Source organism: Hemicordylus capensis, chromosome 4 (assembly GCF_027244095.1).
Source record: "Hemicordylus capensis ecotype Gifberg chromosome 4, rHemCap1.1.pri, whole genome shotgun sequence".
Taxonomy (NCBI): Eukaryota; Metazoa; Chordata; class Lepidosauria; order Squamata; family Cordylidae; genus Hemicordylus; species Hemicordylus capensis.
The window spans coordinates 122,422,798-122,449,235 of record NC_069660.1 but is presented as its reverse complement, the minus strand read 5'-3'; the positions used below and the strand labels follow the sequence as shown (position 1 = coordinate 122,449,235).

The following is a 26,438-nucleotide window of genomic DNA, read 5'->3' as shown; positions in this document are numbered from 1 at the left end:
GGGCCTAGCTGAGCAGTTATAAGGATTTCTGCCCCCTAGAGCTGATACAAAACAAATTTATTAGAACAATCCTTGCGGTGGCAAGGGGGATGCTCAACGCAGGGTTAAGGCTGGAACTGGGGTTAGTACCAGTTGAAGCACATGTCTGGGTTGCAAAGACAACAACAACAACAACAAATATGTATATACCGCTTTTCAACAAAAGGTTCCAGAGCGGTTTACATAGAGAAGTAAAAAGCCCTTGTCCGCAAAGGGCTCAAAATCTAAAAAGAAACATGATAGACAAAACAGTCACTGGAGATACTGTGCTGGGGGTGGATAGGGTTATTATTATTTGAAATTAGGACTTGGTCAAGCAGGCCTCGCACCTCTGGTCCTGAAGGACAGTGTTGCATCTACATGGAAAGAGGGATTCGAGAGGTAATTAGAAAGTTATGAGCTATGTATCGCCATGTTGGTTTCCTTAAGGATCTTGAAAGCAAAGGAGATAATTAGGCAGCAGATTTAGGACATAGTGACTCAGGAAGACAGGGCCCGAGCCAGACATTTACCTTTCTTATGTAATGTAACTCGCCCTCATAGACCAGCTAAATATTAACATGAGCTTGTTCTTGCCAAATCTAGAAGGGTATTTGCCTTGGCATGCTTGAATGCGCTGCCCTCAGCTCTCTTAGAGGGTTGCTGTTTCAGTATTCCTTTTGCTCAAAGGTTATGCCTGTGTCAGTCAGGAACGGTTGAGACATAAGAACAGCCCTGCTGGATCAGGCCCAAGGCACACCTAATCCAGCATCCTGTTTCACACAGTAGCCCACCAGCTGCCACTGGAAGCCACAGGCAGGAGTTGAGGGCATGCTCTCTCTCCTGCTGTTACTCCCCTGCAACTGATACTCAGAGGCATCCTGCCTTTGAGGCTGGAGGTGGCCTATAGCCCTCTGACTAGTAGCTGTTGGTAGACCTCTCCTCCATGAAGTTATTCAAACCCCTCTTAAAGCCATCCAAGTTCTTGGCTGTGACCACATCTTGTGGCAGAGAATTCCACAAGTTGATTATGCGTTGTGTGGAAAAGTACTTCCGTTTGTTGGTCCTAGATTTCCTGGCAATCAATTTCATGGGATGACCCCTGGTTCTAGTGTTATGGGAGAGGGAGAAGAATTTCTCTCTATCCACTTTCTCCACACCATGCATGATTTTATAGACCTCTATGATGTCTCCCTGTAGTCATCTTTTTTTCTAAACTAAATAGCCCCAGGTATTGTAGCCTTCCCTCATAAGAAAGGTGCTCTAGGCCTCTGATCATCTTGGTTGCCCTCTTCTGCACCTTTTCCAGTTCTACAGTGTCCTTTTTTAGATATGGTGACCAGAATTGTATGCAGTACTCCAGGTGTGGCCACACCATAGTTTTGCATAAGGGCATTATAATATTTATTTATTTAAAATATTTCTATACCGCATGTATGATTCTGTACGATTTCTTACGTTGTGATTGTCACAATAAGAATCATTTAAAACATCAAACCAATTAACAATTTCATTTAACAAAGTCATTTAAAACATTAAAAAAAGTTAAACTCAGTATTAAGTTTTTAAAACTATAAACCTAATTAAAAAGCCTGGGTGAATAAATGGTCTTCACTGCCTTTTAAAAAGTTGCCAGAGATGGGGAGGCTCTAATTTCAACAGGGAGTGCATTCCAAAGTCCAGGGGCAGCAACAGAGAAGGCCCATTCCTGAGTAGCCACCAGACCAGTGGGCGGCAACCACAGACGAACATATCCAGACAATCTTAACAGGCAGTGGGGCTCATGGCAAATAAGACATTCTCTGAAATACCCAGGGTCTAAGCTGTTTGGGGCTTTATAGGTAATAACCAGCACCTTGTATTTTGCTTGGAAACAAATAGGTAGCCAATGTAGTTCTTTCAAGAGAGGAGTAATACAGTCTCTCCTAGATGACACAGAGACCAACCTGGCTGCCGCGTTCTGTACTAATTGTAGTTTCCGGACTATGTACAAAGGCAGCCCCACATAGAGCGCATTGCAGTAATCCAGCCTATAGGTTACCAGCATATTGTATCACCGTTTTGAGGTCGTTCATTTCAAGAAATGGACGCAGCTGGCATATCAGCCAAAGCTGATGAAAAGCACCTCTGGCCACCGCCTCAACCTGGGACACCCGGGAAGGTTTTGGATCCAGAAGCGCCCCCAGACTGCGTGCCTGTTCCTTCCAGGAGAGTGTGACCCCATCCAGAACCAATAGATCAAAATAGGCTCCTGGGTTTCGACCCCGCAGAATAAGTACCTCTGTCTTAGCTGGATTCAGCCTCACTTTATTATCCCTCATCCAGTTCATTACTGCCTCCAGGCAGGCATTTTAGGCGGTTATGCCTTCTACCGATGACGTTGACATGGAGAAATAGATTTGAGTGTCATCAGCATACTGATAACACCCTCCACCAAACCTCCTGATAATCTCTCCCAGCAGTTTAATGTAGATGTTAAACAACATTGGAGACAATATCGAGCCCTGAGGGACACCATACGAAAGTTCAGATTTTGAAGAACAACAGTTTCCAAGAGACATCCTGTGAAGTAGGAGCAGAACCACTGCAAATCAGTGCCTCCCACCCACAGTCCCCTCAGACATTCCAGAAGGAGACTATGGTCGATTGTATCAGAAGCCGTCAAGAGATCCAAAAGGACCAACAGAGTCACACTTCCTCTGCTAATTCCCAATTGAAGATCATCCATCAGGCCGACCAAGGCATTCTCCACCCCACAGCCCACCTGAAAGCCAGTTTGAAATGGGTCTAGATGATCAGTTTCCTCCAAGACTGCTTGGAGCTGGGAAGCCATCACCTTCTCAGTCACCTTGCCCAGCTATGGAAATTTGGAGACAGGTCTGTAATTGCTTAACTCTGAGGGATCCAAGGCAGGCTTCTTCAGAAGTGGTCTAATGATTGCCTCCCTAAGACAATATTAGCAATTTTATTTTCAGTCTCCTTCCTAATGATCCCTAGCATGGAATTGGCCTTTTTCACAGCTGCCACACATTGAATAGACATTTTCAACAAGCTGTCCACCAAGACCCCTCTCCTGGTCAGTCACTGACAGCTCAGTTCCCATCAGTGTATACTTGAAGTTGGGTTTTTCGTCCCAATCACTTTACACTTGCCAACATTGAACTGCATTTGCCATTTTGTTGCCCATTCACCCTGTTTGGAGAGATCCTCTTGGAGCTCCTCACAATCTGTTTTGGATTTCACTACCCAAAAGAGTTTGGTATTATCTGCAAATTTGGCCACTTTACTGCTTACCCCAACTTCTAGATCATTTCTGAATAAATTAAAAAGCACCGGTCCCAGTACAGATCCCTGGGGGACCCCACTTCTTTCTTCCCTCCATTGTGAAAACTCTTCATATTCCTACTCTCTGTTTCCTGTCTTTCAACCAGTTAGCAGTCCACACATGTATTTGTCCCATTATCCCATGACTACTAAGTTTTCTCAAGAGCCTTTGATGAGGAAATTTGTCGAAAGCTTTTTGGAAGTCCAGGTGTACTATGTCAACTGGATCACATTTATCCACACACTTGTTGACACTCTCAAAGAACTCCAAAAGGTTGGTGGTAAGGCAAGATTTACCTTTGCGGAAGCCATGCTGGTACTTTCTCAGCAAGTCCTGTTCTTCTATGTGCTCTACAGTTTTATCTTTTTGAGGATGTTTTCCATCAATTTGCCTGGAATGGACGTTAAGCTAACCGGCCTGTAATTTCCCAGATCATCCCCAGATCCCTTTTTGAATATCGGTGTTACATTTGGTACTTTCCAGTCCTCCGGTACAGAGCCTGATTGCAGGGATAAGTTGTATATTTTAGCGAGGAGGTCAGCAATTTCACATTTGAGTTCCTTAAGGACCTTTGGATCGATGCCGTCGGACCCTGGCGATTTGCTAGTTTTTAATTTTTCCAGACAGTTTAGAACATCATCTCTTGTCACTTCATTCTGTCTCAGTTCTTTAGCCTCTATCCCCAAAAAGCTTGGAACAGATATATGCTCAGTATTCTCTGCCGTGAAGACAGACACAAAGAACTCCTTTAGCTTCTCTGCAACCTCCATATTCTCCTTAACATTCCCTTTCACTCCCTCATTGTCTAATGGTCCAATCGCCTCCCTGGTAGGTTTCCTGCATCTGATGTATTTAAAGAACTCTATATATATTTCTCCTAGGTGTGCCCAGGGAAAATGCATCCCGGCAGCCCAGCTGATTGGCTGGGCTGCGGAGGCACCTGATTGGCTGGCGCAGTGCACCCAGGAGAATTTGACCAGTAGCGGGCCAGGCTGTGGGTGGTGACAGTGGCCGCAGGCCCGGCCGTGGCGGTGAGGCAGTGGGCCCGGGCGAGGGTGGCGGTGAGCCTGGCCGCAGCAGCGGGACTCAGCCCGGCAGCCTGGGTAAGAAGGTAGGGGTGGCGGAGAGGTCGCCAGCCTCAAAGAGGCCAGCTGCAGAGGCTAGCAAGTGGCAGCAATGGGCCCGGCAGGCACGGCCGCATAGGCGGCACTTGGCCCGGCGGCGGAGGCGCTGGGCCCGGCGGCGGAGGTGGCTCATGGCCAGGCGGCAGTGGAACCGGCCGCCGAGGCCAGACACCCGTGGGAGGCTGGGGTGGGAGGGAACCAGGCGGCGGGACTTCCGTGTTTGCCACCCGGGAGGAGGAGCGATGGCGGCCGCTGCCGCCCAATAAGTACTGTAAAATAAAATGCAGGGGGAGGAGGAGGGGGAGGGCAAGAGAGAGTGGGGAGGCGGGAGGGGGAGGGCAAGAAGGAGGGGGCAGGGGGAGGGCAAGAGAGAGTGGGGGAGGGGAGGGTAGGAGAGAGGGGGAGGGCAGGAGAGGGCGGGAGGGGAGGGTGGGCAAGTGGGAGTGGGGGAGGCCAGGAGAGAAGAGGAGGGCAGGAGAGGAGGGAGGGGAGGGCGGGCAAGAGAGAGAGGAGCAGGGGGAGAGAAGAGGTCAGGAGAGACTGGGGCAGGAGTGTGAGAGAGTGGGGAGGGAGGGGCGGGGGCAAGAGAGAGGGGGGAGGGAGGGGTGGGGGCAAGAGAGAGGGGGGAGGGGGGGTGGGGGCAAGAGAGAGGGGGAGGGGGCGGGGGCAAGAGAGAGGGGGAGGGAGGGGCGGGGCCAAGAGGGAGGGGCGGGGCCAAGAGAGAGTGGGGAGGGAGGGGCGGGGGCAAGAGAGAGGGGGGAGGGAGGGGCAAATATCCAATGTGACCGGACGTGAACAGTTCTGTATGGAGGAGTGGGCAAATATTGCTCCGTCTAGATGTGCAAGGTTGATAGAGAAGTATCCTAACAGACTCAAGGCTGTTATTAAAGCAAAAGGTGTTTCAACAAAATATTGACATTGGGGGGGGTGATCCTTTTTCAATCTCAGTAATTCTTGTTTTTTATTTCTGACACTTTTTCTGGACCGTAATTGTGATATTTTCAGTTGGATGTTATAGGTTGCATTGGATAAGTACAGCTGGTGAAGGGAATTTTCTTTGTGTTTTCATTTCAGGATGTAAGGGAACCAGAATTTAAGGTCTATCAAAGGGGGTGATTCTTTCCTATACCCACTGTAAGGCTGCACCTGCAGTGCTTTCTAAAGAGTAACTTGCATTGAATTGCATAAAACATCATTTTAAGTATCAATCAATCATCTTTATTATGGTCCAAGACCAGCATAAGATAGCGTGAGGCAGTAATTATGAGGAGTACATACATTAGGATAGGAGATCATTTTAAGTAAATATGTACCGGATTGTGCTGCAAGTGTCGACTGCCTGACTGTGCTTGTGAATTCCACTTGGGACTTGCTCCCAAGTGACTATGCATAGGACTGAAACCTTATTAATTAATTAATTACATTTATATCCCGCTTTTCCTCGAGGGAGCCCAGAGCAGTGTACTACATACTTGAGTTTCTCCTCACAACAACCCTGTGAAGTAGTTTAGGCTGAGAGAGAAGTGACTGGCCCAGAGTCACCCAGCTAGTATCATGGTTGAATGGGGATTTGAACTTGGGTCTCCCCGGTCCTGGTCCAGCACTCTCACGAAACATACATAAATAGATTGCTTGTTTTTCTTCTCTTTTGTTCCTGTCCCTTTTTATCTTTCTGTCCCCTTATTTTCTTGCGCGTTCTCCCTTACTCACGCCCTGCACCTCTTTTTCAGTTTCCTTGCCCTCCATGAAACTTGGTGAATGACTGTGCCCAATGAAAGAACTACCCCATTTTGATAGTAGAGTGTTTCCTTAATAGCATCCAAGAATTAAAATTACACACTATATCACACTGGGGTCTTGCCCTCAGCAACACCTTCTGGTGCTGCTGGGCATTTTTGGAAAAGCCTATTCTGAACTTGGACAGGAGGAAAGTCTAGAATGTGGTGTGGCTAGGAGTGCTTTCCAGATCAACATTTCAAAAGTATTTGATATTTTCTTTGTCTTGGAGACTAGTATGGCGCAGCCCACAGGCTACACATATATAACCATTCCAATACAATGAAGTTTATTCAGAATGCTTAAAAAAAAATTCAAACTCTGGTTGTTACGTAGTGCGTGTAGAACCTTTACTTTCTCCATGCCCCCATTGTTCAAATAGCTTTGATGTTTCTTTGGGAAAAGAGTGGAATGAACTCTTTTGAACTTGAATACTACACTGTTTTTCTTCTCAAAATTTTTGCTTGTGCTTGAGTTGTGGATTGGCCAAATTCAGCTTTTAAAATAGTTAATAGAAAGCTAGTTCCTGACATCCCCATAAAGATGTTAGGGAAACCAAGATGGGGGATAGTTGATTCCCTCCCCCCCCCCGCCAGTGGGAAAATAGAAAAATAAGTGTTTTTCTAGCTATTCTTTGTTCAAGACCGATTGGACTGCATGACCAGTGGGGTGGCAGCCTGTACCTAACAGATGGAAGGTGCACAGGGCCAAAAATGGGAATCTTGTGAGTTCAGATTTCAGTTCACAGCCCAGTTATAGGGTGTTACTGCTATACAAAGCAACAAGAATTAGAAATGCCCTTTCCTCACTTCTTTGTTTTCAGGCAAGTGCTAAAGATTATGGTCTCTTCTGATAGGCCTCTTTCTGTTCTGCAATCAGTGGAGGTCTTTTAGAAGGAAATATGGGGGAAATGTAATGAATGGTTACAGGGTCTAACAATATGATACTGTGTGGTTCTAACAAAAATCCTCTGTTTCTTTTTATTTTGTATGTAGACCATGGCCTTCAAGCACAAAAATGCAAAACGAATTGAAGGGCTTGATAGCAACGTGTGGTAAGTCATTTGGGGTGTGTGGAGGAATGAATTAGTTTCATTATTTATTATCTGTATGTTTTGTAGATCTATTTGTATGCTTTTCATCTAATTTGCCAGCTGACCAGAGGGGAAGAACACCTGGTCTGGTCTGCTTTTGTACCTTTTAAAAATCAGTTTGATTTATAGAAACCAAAAGGTGAATCTTTTTATGATATGGAAATAAACATGATTACCTGCTAATGTTTGCAGATTCTGCTGCTGTTAAAGGTACAGCTGCAGTGCTCATTTGAAAGGTTGGCAAATCCTATTTTCATTCCTGACACCAAGTTTCCAAGGGAAATTTCTTCAGTAATAAAGATTACTAGCTGGGCCAGGCGCAGAGCATCTGCGCCTCTAGTTTGTCACCTGTTGCTGCTCTCCACCGCGGTCGCTGTTTTGTCACCCTCCTGTTGCTGCCTCCTTCTTCCCCTGTCCCCATCCATCCTTGCTGCCTCCTGCCTGTCACTGCCGCCATTTTCTCGGCGCCCCCACTTGGCCAGCCGGCCGGCCACTGCTGCCATTTTCCCCCTCCCACCCGTCCCGTGGCTAGCCTATCTGGCAGCTCTCCAAACTGTCGCAAGAGCTGCCACGCATGGGATTGGCCATGGGTATGCCTTAGAGAATTAAATATAGAGATGTGCCTAAGTGTTCATTTATATTGAGTGTTGGACTAGGACCAGGGAGACCTGAGTTCACATCCCCATTCAGCCATGAAACTCACTGGGTGACTCTGGTCAGTCGCATCTCTCTCAGCCTAACCTACCTCACAAGGTTGTTGTGAGGACAGACATAACCATGTATGGCTCTGGGCTTCTTGGAGGAAGAGCGGGATATAAATGTAATAAATAAATAAATAAAATTGTTTTATTTTGTGGTTTAATTTTTTGTAGTGAAGATGCTTGGAGGACAGAGCTTGAAACCTTTCATTAGCTATCAGCTGGAGCTAAGACCTAGCTTTTAAGTAAACAAGCTCTATATATTCTAAATACAATAAATAAAACCAGTTATGAAGGTAGAATGCCAGCAGATAGGGTTGCCAACTGTCCCTCACTGTAGGGGATATCCCTCATTCCTGGGGAGAAATTATTGTCCCATTCAGGACTCAATTTCCCCCACTTTTTTACCACTTCTTTTAATTTTTTTTTTCTTTTGTTTTAAAGTTGCTGCTGAGCAGTTGCGGAGTGGGATGGCAGCGAGAGCTCTCCTAGCTCTCAAATGATGTGAATGGCTGCCACTGCTGAGCTGCTCTGGCTGGGGCAGGTCTAGCTGGGACGGGTGTGCTGCAGCTGAAGAACTGAAAGCAAAGCACTCACCAGTGAGTGAGTGACTGATGGAGGGCAGGGATGTTCACGAACCTGTTCGGAGGCCCTTTTATGGGCCTCCGAACAAGTTCGAACACTGGCTGGTTCGAACGTTTGGCGGGGGTGGGGGTAGGACTTTAAGGGTGGGGGAGGGTGCACTTACCCCTCCCCCCGCTTTCCCCCTGCCGGCGCTGGAGTTTTGTAAAATGTCTCAGGTTGGCGACATACCTCCCTGCCACTCCCTTTCCTTTTTCAGCCAGAAGTACTGGGCGTGCGTGCACACGCCATAATCGCACTCATGTCTTGACGTGTGTGTGGTACTTACGGCCACTGCCGCCTGCACTGTGGGGTCTTGCAATGTTACTGCAAGGTCTCCCTCCCAACTAGGTGAGTTTTCACAGGGCCATGTGTGTCCTGTTTTGTTTTTGGATTACTATGGATCTAGAATATTCTTCTTAATAATACCACTGCAATAATCGCTTTCTTTTGTAGGGTGGAATTTACAAAGGTAGCTGCCGATCCCTTAATTGTTAACCTTGGACAAGGCCTACCAGATATATCTCCCCCTAACTACGTAAAAGAAGAATTAGCAAAAGCAGCCTCTGTGGATAGACTGAACCAGTATACAAGAGGTTTTGTGAGTATATCCTATTTATGAAACTCTCAGAAAAGTTGTTTTGAATTAGTTGCATAGTCACATTACTTTTCATGGTGGTCTCATGATCTACCTTAGGCTTGAATTATCATACTGAGTAGAAATACAACTTAAAGCTCCAAATACTAGCAGTGCAATGTGGTCCAAAGGGGACTATACTCAAGGCCAGATTAATTGCATTTGTAATTGATAGGAACTTCCTGATGAACTATTTAGATTGCTGTCTCTGTAGAACTTTTCAGTGCTTTTAAGCATATGGAGGACCATACAGTTTCAATCTCCTTCTTCCTCAGATTGCTGTAAGAAAATAGATTAGGTTGATAAGGCAACAACTCATCCAGGGCCAACTTACCCAAAGAGCGAAAGATGTTCAGACGTCAAATCCTCACTTTCCTTGCTTCCTGATGACAGTGAAGCAAGAATTAAGAACATAAGAAAAGCCCTGATGGATCAGGCCCAAGGCCTATTTAGTCCAGCATCCTGTTTCACACAGTGGCCCATCAGATGCCTTCTCTCCTGCAACTGGTATTTAGCGGCACCTTGCCTCTGAGGCTGGAGGTGGCCTATAGCCACTGGACTAGTAGCCATTGATAGATCTGTCCTCCATGAATTTGTCTAAACCCCTTTAAAGCCATCCAAGCTAGTAGCCATCACCACATCCCGTGATAGAGAATTCCATAGATTAACTATGCACTATGTGAAAAAGGACTTCCTTTTGTTGGTCCTAAGTTTCCTGACGTTCAGTTTCATGGGATGGCCCATGGTTCTAGTGTTGTGAGAGAGGGAGAAAAATTTATCTCTGTCCACTCTCTCTACTCCATGAATAATTTTATATACCTCAATCATGTCTCCCCATAGTCTCCTCTTTTCCAGATTAAAGACCACCAGATGCTGTAGCCTTGCCTCATAAGGAAGGTGCCCCATGTCCCTGATTATCTTGGTTGCCCTCTTCTGCACTTTTTCCAGTTCTACAATATCCTTCTTCTTATGATACGGTGACAAGAATTGTATGGAATATTCTAAATGCAGCCGCACCATAGTTTTGTATAAGGGCATTATAATATTAGCATTTTTATTTTCAATCCCCTTCCTAATGACCCTAGCATGGAATTGGCCTTTCTCACTGCTGCCGCGAACTGAGTCGACACTTTGAACGAGCTGTCACCATGACCCCAAGATCTATCTCCTGGTCAGTCACCGACAGCTCAGATCCCATCAGTGTATATATGAAGGTGTGGTTTTTCGTCCCAATATGCATCACTTTACACTTGCTTACACTGAATCGCATTTGCCATTTTGTCACCCACTCGCCCAGTTTGGAGAGATCCTTTTGGAGCTCCTCACAATCTGTTTTGGATTTCACTACCCTAATGAGATACCAAATCATCTGCAAATTTGGCCACTTTGCTGCTTACCCCAACTTCTAGATCATTTATGGACAAGTTAAAGAGCACTGATCCTAGTGCAGATCCCTGAGGGACCCTGCTTCTTACTTCCCTCCATTATGAAAACTCTCCATTTATTCTTACTCTCTGTTTCCTGCCCTTCAACCAGTTACTGATCTACACATGAACCTGTCCCTTTATTCCATGATTGTTAAGTTTTACTCAAGAGCCTTTGTTTGGGAATTTTGTTGAAAGCTTTTTGGAAGTCCAAGTATACTATATACAGAGCCAGCGTGGTGTAGTGGTTAGAGTGCTGGACTAGGACCGGGGAGACCCGAGTTCAAATCCCCATTCAGCCATGTTACTAGCTGGGTGACTCTGGGCCAGTCACTTCTCTCTCAGCCTAACCTACTTCACAGGGTTGTTGTGAGGAGAAACTCAAGTATGTACCCTGTTTCCCCGAAAGTAAGACCTAGCAGTAATTTCTGATGTACCGCTAATTGCCCTAGTGCATTTTTGGGGGCTAAAATTAATATAAGACACTGTCTTATTTTCGGGGAAACACGGTAGTACACCGCTCTGGGCTCCTTGGAGGAAGAGCGGGATATAAATGTAAGCAAGCAAACAAACAAACAAACCATATCACCTTTATCCACACCCCTGTTGATGCTCTTAGAACTCCAATAGGTTAGTGAGGCAAGACTTGCCATTCTGGTTGTTCCTCAGCAAGGCCCTTTCTTCCATGTGTTTTAAAAATTTTGTCCTTAAGTATGCTTTCCATCAATTTACCCAGCACAGAAGTTAAGCTAACCGGCCTGTAACTTCCCAGATCCCCCCTGGATCCCTTTTTGAAAACTGGAGTTAAATTAGCTACTTTTCAGACCCCTGGTACAGAGTTCGACTGTATGGACAGAACTCTTGGGTGGATGCCACCTGGCCCTGGCAATTTGTTAGTTTTTAGTTTCTCAAAACAGTTTAGACCATCCTCTCTCATCACCTCAAATTGGCCCAATTCTTCAGCCTCCAAGCCTGAAAAGCTCAGTTCCAGAGAGGATATGTGCTCAGCGCCATGAAGACAGACGCAAAGAACTCATTCAGCTTCTCTGCAATCTCCGTAACCTCCTTAATAATCCTTTCATGCCCTCATCATCTAAGGATCCGATCGCCTCCGTGGTAGGTTTTCTGCTGCTGATACATTTAAAGCAGTTATTGTTATTCCCGTTGACACTTCTAGCTATATGCTCCTCAAACTCTCTCTTTGCATCCCTTATTGTCTCCTTTTGCCAGAGTTTATGTTCCTTCCTGTTCTCTTCATTTGGGCAGGACTTCCATTTTCTGAAGGAAGTCTTCTTTCCTTTTATAGTTTCCCTGACTCTACTTGTTAGCCACGCTGGCTAGTGTGGGTTAATGTGGGATGAGATCTTTCTTGTTCTTAAGTATCTCCATTAAGCTACAAACGTTGGTATTCTAAATGAACTCTTGGATTACCTGTTGCTACATCATGTTTCTGTTATGCAGATTTTGCCTCTTTTAGATAAATAGGCCTACTATCTAGATAGGCACAGTGGAGATATGTGGGCCTCTCTATTCTTGCTGCTTGGGTTTTACTTTTTCATGATTTATTTGTGCTTAATTGAACACATGAAGCTACCTTAGGCCAACATACTGCTGACTCTCTACTCCGACTGACAGTGGCTCTCTAAGATATCAGGCAGACATTATTTTCTAGTTCTGTTTTTTTGAGATCCTTTAACTGAAGTTTTCAGAGTTTGAACCTAGGATCTTTCGCATACAGAGCATCCCCCCTTCCTTGGAGGATGGGAGAATAGGATCCCATAAACTGACACATTAACTTCAAGACAACTCTTTCTAGGGTATATTATGGCCTGCAAGCTAACAAACATTTTTGTTTCCAGATAGCATTTTTCTTCTTCTTTGAAAGGGCAGTGTCATAGATTTTAATCTTAATGTCTAACACTGGCCACAATTCACAGCCTCTGTTCTTGCACAAAGACTCTTATTCAGTGGAATGTTGGATGTACCGAAGATATACTGTGATGTGAATTGTGCTCTATATTGTATTTTTGTCTGCAGCTTAGTATACTTGGTTCTCTCCCAAATGATATCAGATGTGTAATAAGCCTCTAATTGTATCTGAATCTTATGCTCAGGTTTGCTATTCCACTCTTCTAAATTATAACTTGGCTACCTTGTGTGTTAGCCATAGGACAGATTGCTGATATATAATACTATATTATGTTTTAGTTGCCATGCCTGTACTGCCTATCATCAACTGCCCCAGAAATCTAAATGTGTGTATGTGTCCCCCCCCCCCTTTTTTTTTTTTTGGTAAATGTACATAGGGACATCCGTTGCTGGTGAAAGTATTGTCCCAAGTGTATGAAAGGGTCTGTGGAAGAAAGATTGACCCGTACACTGACATCCTGGTGACAGTAGGAGGATATGGCTCTCTCTTTAGTGCAATACAGGGGCTTATTGACATAGACGATGAGGTGAGTTTGGTGATGCTTCTAAAATAAAAACAAGTGTTAATCTGTTAGTTTGTACACACAAAACTAGCCTTGGATTTTCGCCTACAGCCTACTATTAAAGGGGCTCAAACCCGCCTTGAATCCAACTGCCTGAGAAGAATTCATTGGAAGATAGGGAGCTGAGTTTTCTTGGTTTTTCTATTGTAAGAGATTGATTTCTGAACTAGGATGGCACTTTAAAAAAAACCACAAAACTACCCCTGTGACTTTAATAGCAGGCTGATACGCATTAATTTAGCAGGTGAAGGATATCTTGGTATTGGGATAAAGTATCAGAAGAAGTTTCACCTTCTTAATTGCTATATGTCATTTTGCAAGCACAGAATCTGGGCCAGTGTAAATGAAAACCCAGCCACCTACTATAAATGTGTTGCCCCTGGTAGGACTGGAAATATCTGGATATCCAGATGCCTAAGTAGTTGATGCTGACCCATAAGAATTGGAGAGATCCTTCAAACTGGCCCAAAGTTTGTCTGAGATTCTGTGAATCTTAAAAAAACACACACAAAAAACCCCACCAATGATTTCTCTGTTTATATAAAATTGAGAATATTACCCAGCCCAAGTGCTTGGGATAGTAGGGTTTATCAAAATAAACTCCCTAATTTTGGATAAAATTGGCAGTTACCGTTTGATGTTCTTCTTTGACTTTTGCTTTTTGTATCTTCAATTTTCATTTATGTTCTCCTTATTATAAGTCTTCACTCTTTTCCTGTTATCCACTGAACATAGAATGCAGTCATTGTCCTTCCCACCCACCACCCACCCCACCCTTAACTGCACCCTTTTCTACCTTCTCCCATATAGTCCTACAGTTGCAAAGTAACAGCAGCTGTATTGTTTAATAGGAAAATCCCGGATTATATCTATCTAAAATACTACCCATGTTTCTTGATTCAACGACGTGCTGCTTTTAATGTTGTGTGCTTTGCTAGATGCATAGAATTATAACTATATTAGACTAAATGCATTTCTGTCTCTAAAGAAAGTCATATATCATATTTTAATTTCTCTCATAGTTTACTAATATGTTTATTTTAGGTGATAATAATAGAACCTTTCTTTGATTGTTATGAGCCCATGGTGAGGATGGCAGGAGCAAAACCTGTTTTTATATCCTTGAGATATGTGAGTATATTTGGTTTTTTTAATATTTAACATTTGTAGGAGGCAGAATAAAGCATAATTTGTACTTTATTCATTATACAAATTCTTTCTTGTCCCTCGTTGCCCCTTTACCTTGTGCAACCAGTGTTAAAATGGGACATATTTAATAAACAATTAATAAAAACAAGGAGAAATGCCAATTATGTACAGCAAAGGAAATGGTTTTTAATAATGAACTGATTCGAGGTTTTTAGGTGAGATAGTCTCAAATGTGAAAACCATATACATTTTCTAAATCAAAAGAAACCAGGCCAACTGGTTTAATTTATCCAGCCTAAAGGATCCCTAAATGCTTTCATCCTCTATAATAATATGGTAGAGTGTGATCCCGTGCCGCCCGTGTCTTTCTTGCTTGTTCTGGACATGCGCGGAGCGCATGCCCAGAACGGGCGAGAAAGATACGGCCACCCGGACATGGCGGCCATGATGAGCGGGGAGAAGCGGCCGCCGCGATGCCGGGTGGAGGAAAGAGGCAGAGGGGGAAGCTGGCCAAGGCGGCGGCGAAGCCGCGGCCTCAAGCCAAAGCCGGACAGGGGGGAGGCCGACATGTGGGAACCGGGAGGGGGCCAGGAGGGGAAGTCGGTGGAGGCGAGCCAGCGGCCGCTTCGGCGGCAGACACGAGCCGGCAGCCGCAGCGCTGACGGAGGCCAGCCAGGGAGGCGGGAAGCCGGAAAGGGGAGGCCGGCGGTGGAGGGGGGCCCTTGCCCGGCCGGAGAGACCGGCCGCGGCATGGAGGCTGGCGGCGGCGGGAGGGGGAATGACGACAGGGGCCCCGGAGCGCACAACTCCCCTAGCACCCATTAATTTAATGGGCCAAAAATAACTAGTATGTAATATTTGAAGACTGCTTGGAAAGTACAGCTTCTGAGGGTCAGGGGACACTTTGGAATGGCATGGGCTGTAGTGTAGGGGAAGGAGGAAAAGTCCTTTTGTGTCTTCTGTGCCTTCATGTTTGGTAGTGTGTTAATAGCCTGCTAATGCCTGTCTACAGGCAGTAATGGACTGGATGAGGGATAATAAGTTGAAACTGAATCCAAGCAAGACGGACATACTCATGGTAGGGAAATGATAGATCTTCCTGTTCTGGATGGGGGTTGCACTCCCCCTAAAGGATCAGGTACATAGCTTGTGAGTGTTTCTGGACCCAGACCTCACTCTGGTTTCTCAGGTTGATGCTATGGCCAGGAATGCCTTCTGTCAACTTTGTTTGATATGGCAGCTGCATCTGTGCCTTGGAGATAATGATCTGAGAACTGTTGTGCACTCTCTGGTAACCTCTAGGTTTGACTACTGCAATACGCTCTATGTGTGGCTGCCTTTGTAAGTAGTTCAGAAGGTCCAAAATGCAGCAGCTAGATTGGTCTCCGGGCTTCTCAGAGAGACCATATTATGCCCGTGTTAAAACAATTGCATTTTCTGCTAACTCAGCAAATCCACTGCTAACTCAGCAAAGAGGCACCTTTTAAAAGTGGTAATTCTCTCTGTTTAGCAGGGGGAGAGCAACTGGCCCTATCCAGCCCCAGCACAGCATTCCTTCAGTGGCTATTGCTGGTGCCGACCTTATGTTTCTTTTTTCGATTGTGTGCCCTTTGGAGACAGGAAGCCATTTTGTTTATTTTTATTTCTCTATGTAAACTGTTTTGGGAACCTTTGCTGAAAAGCAGTATATAAATATTTGTAGTAGTAATTGGCTACCAATAGGTTTCTGGTTGAAATACAAAGTACTGGTAATTACCTTTAAAGCCCTAAATAGCTTAGGACTGGATTACCTGGGAGAGTGCCTTCTTCTGCATGATCCCCATTGCACATTAAGGTCATCGAGAGAGGTCTGTCTCTGTATACCATCTTGTCTGGCAGTAACTTCGGAACCAGCCTTCTCTGTAGTCGCTCCTGGGCTGTGGAATGCGCTCCCTATAGACATTCATAGTTTAACATCTTTACCCACCTTTAAAAGAACCCTGAAGACACATTTTTTAGCCAGGCTTTTAGTAATCTTTGAATGTTTTACATTATTTTAACAGCTTGTTTTGTTTTGGTTTTGTTGTGTTTCTTTCTGCGAACTGCCTAGACCTGTGGAGTCAGGCAGTATAAAAATAAAATAAATAAATAAATTAGTTTTTCTTTTGTCTTATTTGACCTATGTCTTAGCTCTGTGACAGCCGGAAAGGGTGGGGCGGGGGGGGGGGGGGAAGAATGGCATTGAACTATAGGGTATAATAAATTTTCATGTGATAGTTGCTGTATGTGATGTTCTGTTCTTCAAAACTTCTTTGATTTTGTTGGTTGGATCTGATGCAGGCAAGGCCACCGATTCAGGAGATTTGTAACTGGGAATTTCCAGCAAATTATATGAATGGCCTTCTCATTGGTGATCAGTTTATTGAGATTTCGGTATGATTTGCTCATGTCTTCTATACAATAGAATTGTTCTCATGGCAAGCCTACCAATGACATGATGGAACACATTTAAGGAAAGTGTACTACAGTTAAATAACACACACTTTCCTGCATTCTAGAAGCCTGAAGCTGGAGACATTGCAACTAGTGCTGACTGGGTTTTGGATTCTTCTGAACTTGCAAGTAAATTTAATTCCAAGACAAAAGCGATTATATTGAATACTCCTCATAATCCTGTAGGCAAGGTGAGACTCTTGGTTTTAAAATTTGCCTCCTAACAGTGTTAGTGCTAAATACACTGATAAATTCACTGTTACCTTTTTCTCATATTCTAGGTTTACACAAAAGAAGAGCTCCAGGTAATTGCTGATCTCTGCATTAAACATGATACCCTATGTATCAGTGATGAAGTCTATGAATGGCTGGTATACAGTGGATATAAACACATTAAAATAGGTACTGAACATGAATTGTATAGATACTGTCCGTTAGAAAACAATGCACATTTCTCTCATTCATATATATATATATATATATATATATATATATATATACACACACACACACATACACACACACACACACATATATATTCTTCCTAATAGCCACCTAATGGTGCAGCGGGGAAGCAACTTGCCTAGGGACCAAGAGGCTGTCAGTTCAAATCCCCGTGATATGTCTCCCAGACTATGGGAAACTCCTATATTGGGCAGCAGTGATATAGGAAGATGCTGAAAGGCATCATCTCATACTGCGCGGGAGGAGGCAATGGTAATCCTCTCCTGTATTCTACCAAGAAAACCACATGGCTCTGTGGTCGCCAGGAGTCGACACTGACTCGACGGTACAATTTTTCCAATATGAACTTGCCTTTAAAAAAAAAAAAGATTATTCTTATTTTATCAGTAAAAGGAAATGCTTTTGAACATACAACATTGTGTACTTTGCTGTTGAACTAAGAAGAGAAAATGTGTTCAGATCTGCTTTTGCATGATTACTGCTACATGATAATATAATTTTATTTATTTATTTATTTATTTGATTGATTGATTGATTGATTGATTGATATACTGCCCTTCCAAAATGGCTCAGGGCAGTTATAATGAAATGAAATGACCATAATTCCAAAATGGCTCAGGGCGGTCCATAATGAAATGACATTATTTGTTAGTCCAGAATAACATAAAAAATTGCCCAAATGCAAAAGGCACACACTCAGGTTGTGTTTCAGATCATGGGTAAAGCATATCTACTGGCACATTAATTTAATGAAATAGTATTGTGTAGTATCAAGACTCAGAAATTTTAAGCTGTGTTAAAAATGGCTTGCCAGATATTAAGGGAAGATTTTGGATCATAATGTTTTCCAGATAGTCACAAAAAAACCCTCTAATGGATCCATCCACTAGTTTTGTGTTCTTGTTTTGGCCTTATTTTATTGCCTGAACATCAAGATCGGTTTGAAAATGTCTGAAAAGCCATTTCTTTTGTCAGAAACATCTATGTGTTTCTGAGAAAATAATGGACCTTCTAGCTTTCCTAACCCTTTCAGATGCCTCCTGACGAGGCAGCTATCCAGGGAGAAGGTGGGGGGCAGCAGAGAAAGCCTGATCTACATTAGGAGAGACTCAGCAAACTTGAACTTCAGGTCCGGTCTCACACCTCATTATGTCACTGAGTGTGCTTTAGTGCTTATCTGGTCTGGATGGAACCCTCCCCGCAACTTCTCTTATTCTGCAATCCCTCCTCCAACTTTGCATTACTTCCTGGAGGTGGGGCAGTGGAGAAGATTCCATGCAGGATATGAGGAGTTTGAACAGGCTTTGGACACATCTGTGAACCATAAATTGTATTTATCCACTATTAAATCAGTAGTGGAGTGCCATGCATCCCCTACAGCACTTATGTTGTTCTGTACTCTCAGAGAGTTAGCTTTCATTTAGCTCTCCTCAAAATTAGAGGGTTTTGTGGAGAAGAGGACCCACCTGTAGGGATGTGCACAAAACTGGTTCGTCCGGTTCGGATCCAAACCGGGTCCGAACCAGGAGGGGGTGGTTCGGTTTTGGTTTTGTCCGAACCACCCCCTGGTTCGGTTCGGATCTGAACCGGTTCAGATCTGAACCGAACCGGTTCGGATCTCAAAAAGTAGCTAGGATGGTAGCTGGCACCCAGGGGTACCTGTCACCCAAACCCCAAAGCAATCGGACACTCGTACGATTTTTTATGAATTTTTGAAAAATATTTTAATTTTTTCTCATAGGATATAATGGGACTCGAACCAGGCCATTATCCTTATTGTGGAGCACCCATGGGTGCCAACAACCATGCAAACCTTGAAGCAATCAGACACCCCTATGATTTTTAATGAATATTTGAAAAATATTTTAATTTTTTCTCATAGAGTATAATGGGACCCGAACCAGCCCATATCCCCTATTGTGGAGCACCTAGGGGCACAAAAGCAGGGTGGGTGGTAGACAGGCAGGGGTGCCTACCACCCAAAAAATCCCAAGGCAATTGGACACTTCTCTGATTATTGGTGAATTATTAAAGTATTTTTGAATTCCTCATAGAGAATAATGAGGATTGCAGCAAATGTATAGCTTCACATCGGGGGGAAAGGGGTGTCATAGAGTGGAGTGTGGTGGATGGTAGTTCCTAGGGTGGGCAATGACCGATTTTCATGTGTCTGAACCGGTCCGAACCGGTCCGAACGAACCACCCCCGGTTCAGTTCGGATCCGAACTGCCGAACCAAAACCGGTTCGGATCCGAACCGAACCGCACATCCCTACCCACCTGAATGCAAATGTTGCAAGTGGTTTGCCATTTGCATGCATATTGATCTATCTATCAATATGCTTGTGTAAGGTTGCACAACAGGTTGTCCTGGTGCAAGAAGCAGCCTGTAACAGCAGTGAAACAACCATGTGCTATGTCCTTATGCCAGTATAGCATTTGTTAGTACAAGAGCAATAATAATATATCTCTGCAACCATGCAGAGTGAGATTCAGTATGTTTTAAAATATAATGGAAACAAGATGGCAAGATGCTTCAGGTTCCTTGTTGTATCATATTTCTTCTTCTTAATATACAAAACCAAAACAAAATTCTCAGAGTAGTTTGCATAGAAAAATAATAATAATAAAATTAAATTTCCATATGATATTTGTAAGCTCTTTTTGAATGTTTAGCATATCCTCTAAAGCACACAGTTTCCTGGTATCCTTCATAAGTGTAGAGTTCACACCTTCTTATAAGTCATTAATGAAGGTGTTGATCAACAATCAATCCAGCACTGCTCCTTGTAAAATCCAGCTGGATGCATTCTTCCTTTCTGACATCACAAACATTTTGACTGGTGTTGGGAGTCCAGCATACAAACACTTAGTTTATCTAATTTTCAGTACAATGCTAACCATGTTTACTCAGAAATAAATTCATCTGTGTTCAATGGAACTTACTCTCTAGTAAGTGTGTTTATGATTGCAGCCTTTTTATAACTATAGTCATCAGTAAAATCATTGTTGTATGAGAAAATGAACCGTTTTAGAGAAGCTTGTTAATTTTATTTTGATAGAATTGGTATAATTCAGGAGTATACAGCTGTATTACCTTGTTAAAACAAAATACCCTAAGTATCCCAACTTGCAGCTTTCTGAGTACAGTACTGATTCTTTTAAAGTCCCTGACATGAAATTTCCTGCTGATTATAATGTTTTGCAGTGCATTAAAATTAGTTGTGTGTTAAATGTACATGTATATGAACACTTTGGATGTCCTAATATATCATTGTTTGCTGATGGACATTGGAGGGAAAAGATCATTCTATTTTTTAAACTGCATACATTTTATTCCTGATGGACAAGGCACAATGAAAATATGCACAACTTCCTATATTAATTATTCAAGATAAAGCTTGAGTTAACCAACTTTAAAGTGGGTTCTGTGAAATGGTTTCCCAATGTATTGTTGAAATATACTTGCAAGGGACAGTTATTTTTACAAACTAAGCAAAACCATCTTTCCCAAAAAAACCTTCTGTTCTCTAGTTTGTAGAACTTGTACATAAAGATTATACAAGGAATATAACACAAATCTTCTTCCTAGCGGCAGAAATGTATTAAGCTCCACATATTCCATCAACTGAAGTGACACATCTCTCATGAAAAATGCAAAATGAGTATTGCATCAATTTACAGCATCTGGTGGTGATTCTTTAATACCTATCTAATAGGGGCTGCCAGTGATAGATCATAAAATCAGCATAGTCTTTGTGCTGTCACCTAGGCAGTTTCCTCTAGTGTAGAACACTTCATCATCTTGTTTATCTGGCTTGTGTAAAAATGGGAGCTTCATATGACTAATGATTAGAGTTCTGCTGACAGGTTTAGAGATTGTATATTATAAGTGAGGATTCTCCTGGCATCTCAACAGGAATAATGCCGAATTGGGGAAAGTAAGTGTGTGTGTGTGTGTGTGTGTGTGTGTGTGTGTGTGGCCGTGGCCTTACTAATAGTTCTTGGCATCTGCTTGGGTATAAAAATACATTCTGCCCCAGTGTAGTTTAATATAATGACTTTGTCATATGGCAATGCACATTTTCATTCTAAATGTGCAGCTAATATGAAATCAGTAGACAATGCTTTTATGTGCTGGCTTGACTGCACTATGATAATTTGGAATACAGCTGCTCTTTGGTCTCCAAAGTTAAATTCCCCAAATGTGTGGCAAAATATTTTCAATGAAAAATAAGACCAACCCTGCTGGATCAGGCCCAAGGCCTGACTAGTCCAGCATCCTGTTTCTCTCAGTGGCCAACCAGATGCCTCCGGGAAGCTCACAAGCAGAAGATAAGGGATGCCCCCTCTCCTGCTGTTGCTCCCTTGCAGCTGGTATTTAGAGGCATCCTGCATCTGAGTACAGAGGGAGCCTAGAGGTCTATCAAGACTAGTAACCACTGATACACCTGTCTTCCATCAGTTTATCTAAAACTCTTTTAAAGCCATCCAAGCTGGTGGCCATCACTACATGTTTGTGACTGACTCTGCACTGTGGCTTTCTAAAAATGGAGTAGATAGCTTTTTAGTTTATGACACTATTTATTTATTTACCATATTTGTGTACTCTCTGATAAAGAAATCTCCAGGCTGTGTAAAAGTTATTTGCTCCACAAATGGACAATCTGTTGTTAGGTTTATCTGTAAATGCATCTACAGCCCATGATGTTTGATAGTATTCAGCACTGAGCCTGGGGCAGAGCTACACTGAGCAGACAGCAAGGAGATGCTGCAGAAACAGCATCCTATGCCAAGTTCTTCCCTTCTTTCCTATGACAAGCACCCCATGTCATGATGTCCTCTGTTTCACCACCAGTGATAACCAGTGATGTGGAATGGAGGCAGCAATATATACAGCATGATGGTGTCACAACATCGATAAATCTTGCTATGCATTATGAGGGTGCATTTTTGGTGGCACTCCCATGTTTTATGTATTTATTTATCCTATTTATATACCACTGATATGTATATCCCTAGGTGGTAAACACAATTTAAAAATACAACAGATATAAATCAGGATAAAATGATTAAAACAATCTTGCAAAGCAAAACAAAACAAGCAGTTTAAAATCAGTTACCTAACAAAAGCCTGAGACAACAGGTGCATCTTAAGGGGCTTTTAATAATAAATCAGATAGATAAGCTCCTATTTTGACAGGGAGTGCACTCCAGAGCCCCAGGGCTGCCACAGACAAGGCTTGGTCCTGAGTAGCCACCAAACAAGCCAGTGGCAGCCATAACCAGACCTCCCCAGAATATTGGGAGGGTTCATGACAAAGGAGGTGCTCTCATAAATACCTTGGACCCAAGCCATTAAGGGCTTTATAGGTAACTAACTTATCCTGTGCAGAGCATCAGCACGCTAGTACTTGATTGCTCCCCTCACCCCCACCACATCCCCCCTCACCTTGGTGATCTCTCCACCCTCACCTGAGCCGCACTTCTGCTACCCCTTCTCCATCCGGTTGCTTCCATCCCCCTCACCACTCTTGGTCATTCCGCTATCCCTTTACTCCATCCCCCTCACCCCTCTTGGTCACGGTTGCAGTGTTGCTGGCACCTATTGGTGAAGCTGCAGACCCCTATCCCCAGAGACCTTCTCACCCGAGCCCCGCTCCTGCTCTTCCCCCCAGGAGCAGCAGCAGTGGTTGACCAGGCCCTTCCTCGCTGCGGCCACCGCCATGGCCGCTCATTCCCCCTCAGGCCACTGACAGACCCAGGCCCGTCCCTTGCCTGCCTGCCTGCCTCCGCCAATGTCCTCAGTAGCTCCAAACAGCAGCAGTGGTTGACTGGGCCCCTCCTTGCTGCCAATAGACACCGCTATGGCCACTTGTTTGCCTCAGGCTGTTGATAGGCTCGGGCCCATCCCTCATCCTTCCTACTTTCTCTCCTCTCCTCCCTTCTTTCTTTCTCTCTCTTTCTCTTCCTGAGTTAACAGATCTTGTCCATCTTGTTTCCTCATCTAATTCACACAATGGCAGCCTCCTTCTCCTGAAGGGGCTCTTTCCTCCCTCATGACCCCTGTCTTCGAAGACCCCTACCCATTATCCTTTTATTGATATATAGATATAGATTCTTCTCTCCTCTACAATCAAGAACTTCTTCCGACCAGCAACAGTTGCATTCCAACTGACCTTATCCATCGCAGGTTCCTCCTCCCTATCTGCATATGGATTCCCCACTGCCCAATCACCATGGTGCTTCTCCTTTCACAGGCTTCTCCTCCCTATCTGCATATGGAATTTCTACTGCCCAATCACCACGGTGCTTCTGCTTGTGAACTCTCATGATTATCTACGGGTACACCTTAGAGAATTAGATAGATAGATAGATAGATAGATAGATAGATAACCAACCCTTTGTATTTTGCTTGGAAACATATTGGTAGCTAGTGCAGTCCTTTTAAAATTGGAGTTGTATGGTCTTTTCAGGTTATCACAAAGACCAGTCTGGTTGCCATGTTCTGCACCAACTGTAGATTACGTACTGTGTACAAAGGCAGCTCCACATAGAGTGCATTACAGTAGTTATACCTGGTGTAACAGCATATGTACCATTGTTTTACGGCCATTTATCTCCAGAAATGGGCATAGCTGATGTATCGGCCAATGCTGATAAAAAGCACTCTTGGCCGTTGCCTCAGCCTGAGAGACCAGAGAGTGTTTTGGATTCAGGAACACTTCCAAACTACATACTTTCTGGGGGAGTGTAACCCCATCTAGAACAGGCAGATCTAAACCATCTCTTGAGTCCTCCTGACCACCATCCCAGCCAATACCTCCATCTGATTTGGATTCAACTTCAGTTTGTTGTTCCTCATCCAGCCCGTTACCATCTCTGGGCAGGCATTTAGGGAAGTAATGCCATTTCATGATGAGGTTAACATGGAGAAAGGGATCTTGGTGTCATCAGCATATTGATAACAACCTGCACCAAATCTCCTGATGATCTCTCCCAGAGGTTTCGTGTAGATGTTAAAAAGCATTAGAGACAGTATGGAGTCTTGTGGAATTCTGCACATTAACTCTAACTTTGCAGAGCAATAGTCTTCTAGCGACACCATCTGGTGCACTTATGTTGCCTATAACATGTAATTCCATCCTAGCTTACTCGAGAGAAATGTTGCTTTTGAATTTTTTTGTGTGAATTTGGGTTGTTCTGCATCCATGTGGGCATTTGGGAGAATTTCAAGACCCTGCTTAGCTAAGGGGACAAGTCATGCTTGCTACCACAAGACCAGCTCTCCTTACTCGCGAATTCGTTATCCGCGGTTTTGAGTATCCGTGGTCGGGAAAATGACACCCGACCACAGCATACACGGGGGAGGGGAGTCGACCTCATGTATCCACAGGTCGGGGTGGTTGGAAATGACCATGAAGGTCATCTCTGGCCACCATTTAAGTAACAGCTACAAAATGGCCCCCATGAAAAAACAAAACAAAAAGCAATTTTCAACTGATTTTTGACATTTTGAGGGCACAGCATGAGTCGGGGGGAGGGGGCAGCAGAGCAAGGCAAGAAGCTCCCCCCATGAAAATTGGCCATTTCCTGCCATTTTTGGCTGATTTTTGGCCAGTTTAGGGGTACAGTGCAACTTGTGCAGAGCAGCAGAAACTAGTAAGGAGCTCCCCTCTGCAAAAATTGGTTGATTTTTCGCTGGTTTTGACCCAAAATGGCTGACTGGGAACCTAACCCCCGTGATCCCATAGGGATCAATTCTTCAATATTCAGAGTATTGATATACCTGTGGTATAGCTGCGGAATTGAACTCCCACGAATATAGAGGTCCATCTGTATCTAGTTGACTCAGTAAGAAGACCATCTGGACATCTCTCTGTAGAAATTGATTGTTGTGTAACATGAGATGTCTCAGTGTGGTTGTGGGTAAGAAGGTAATGTAATCACAATAAATGTTAATATTATTTGAATATAACAAGTTGGATTGTTATATTCCAACACCAGAACCTTTGGATCCAACCCAATAAAACACACTTCATATCTTAAATTTTATTTTGCTTTGTACAGTATGTTGAAATATGTTTGTTAGTGAGATGAAGCTTATTAGTACAGGTAATGGTAATCAAACAACTTTTAAAATATGTTTATGTATCTATGTTTTTTAAACAGCTACTTTGCCTGGAATGTGGGAAAGAACAGTAACTGTAGGAAGTGCTGGAAAAACTTACAGTGTAACTGGCTGGAAGGTAAAGTGAATATAGCAAGCTATCATTTATATGGAGGATGGGAGAATTTCTATATTATTTTATATTTCAAATTTGTCTGGGTAGAAGATGTCATTTGCAGGTATACACCTGGTTGCCTCTGGCATGTAGCATCATTTCCAAGGGAATAGGCAGGGGAGCTTTTGTTTAACTGGAAGAGAGTTCTATATTTTTGTTTAGCCTGTTACTAGACAGGTCTTGTGTAAATCAGTAATGTTTATGTGAGCTAGTAACTTGTCCTAAAAGAATGTGTGACGTTTCAGATAATGCCCATATTTTTCAGCCTACTTATATAACATAAACCAGGAAAAAGTGTGTTGGGGACTATAACCACAGTTCATCAGGTAAAGCAGAAGTTTTATGTGCATAAGTGGTCCTTCATTGATTACAGGTATCTGTAAAAGTGATCCAGATGTTAGTATGATGTGTTTTGATATGTGGACTAGTAACTTTGGGGTTATTTGCAAGGTTGTTGTAGAGTATTCATGGCTCTGATTAAAATGTGATTACCTCTTTGATTTTCAGTTTTTAATAATTTACAGAAGTCATCTAAATTATCATTCATTCCAGGTTTTTAAAAAAATATTTCTTTTTTTTTAGCTTGGCTGGTCTATTGGTCCCCAGCATCTGATAAAACATTTACAGGTTGTTCAACAAAATACAATTTATACATGTCCAACTCCATTACAGGTGGGTACAAATGCAAAGGAAACAATGTTTTGTAAAGAGTCTAGCAACCTAGGTCAGGGCTGTACAACTGCTAAGAACATAAGAACAGCCCTGCTGGATCAGGCCCAAGGCCTACCTTGTCCAGCACCCTATTTCACACAGTGGCCCACCAGATGCCTTTTGAGAAGCCCATAGGCAAAGAGTGAGGG

At 43.5% G+C, this 26,438-nt stretch overlaps 1 protein-coding gene across 5 annotated transcripts in view; it reads left to right on the top strand.

The window, feature by feature from the left end:
* The window catches only part of KYAT3 (kynurenine aminotransferase 3), a 54,272-nt gene that overhangs the window by 16,484 nt on the left and 11,350 nt on the right, over positions 1–26,438 (top strand). For all 5 annotated transcript variants that reach the window (XM_053246625.1, XM_053246623.1, XM_053246621.1 and 2 more), the window contains 8 exons: positions 7,239–7,297; positions 9,112–9,256; positions 13,023–13,172; positions 14,253–14,339; positions 16,895–17,020; positions 17,111–17,231; positions 25,466–25,542; positions 26,161–26,250. In XM_053246625.1, the coding sequence (XP_053102600.1) occupies positions 7,242–7,297; positions 9,112–9,256; positions 13,023–13,172; positions 14,253–14,339; positions 16,895–17,020; positions 17,111–17,231; positions 25,466–25,542; positions 26,161–26,250 (852 nt within the window). In that variant the 5' untranslated portion in view covers positions 7,239–7,241. The remainder of the gene's footprint in view (positions 1–7,238; positions 7,298–9,111; positions 9,257–13,022; positions 13,173–14,252; positions 14,340–16,894; positions 17,021–17,110; positions 17,232–25,465; positions 25,543–26,160; positions 26,251–26,438) is intronic.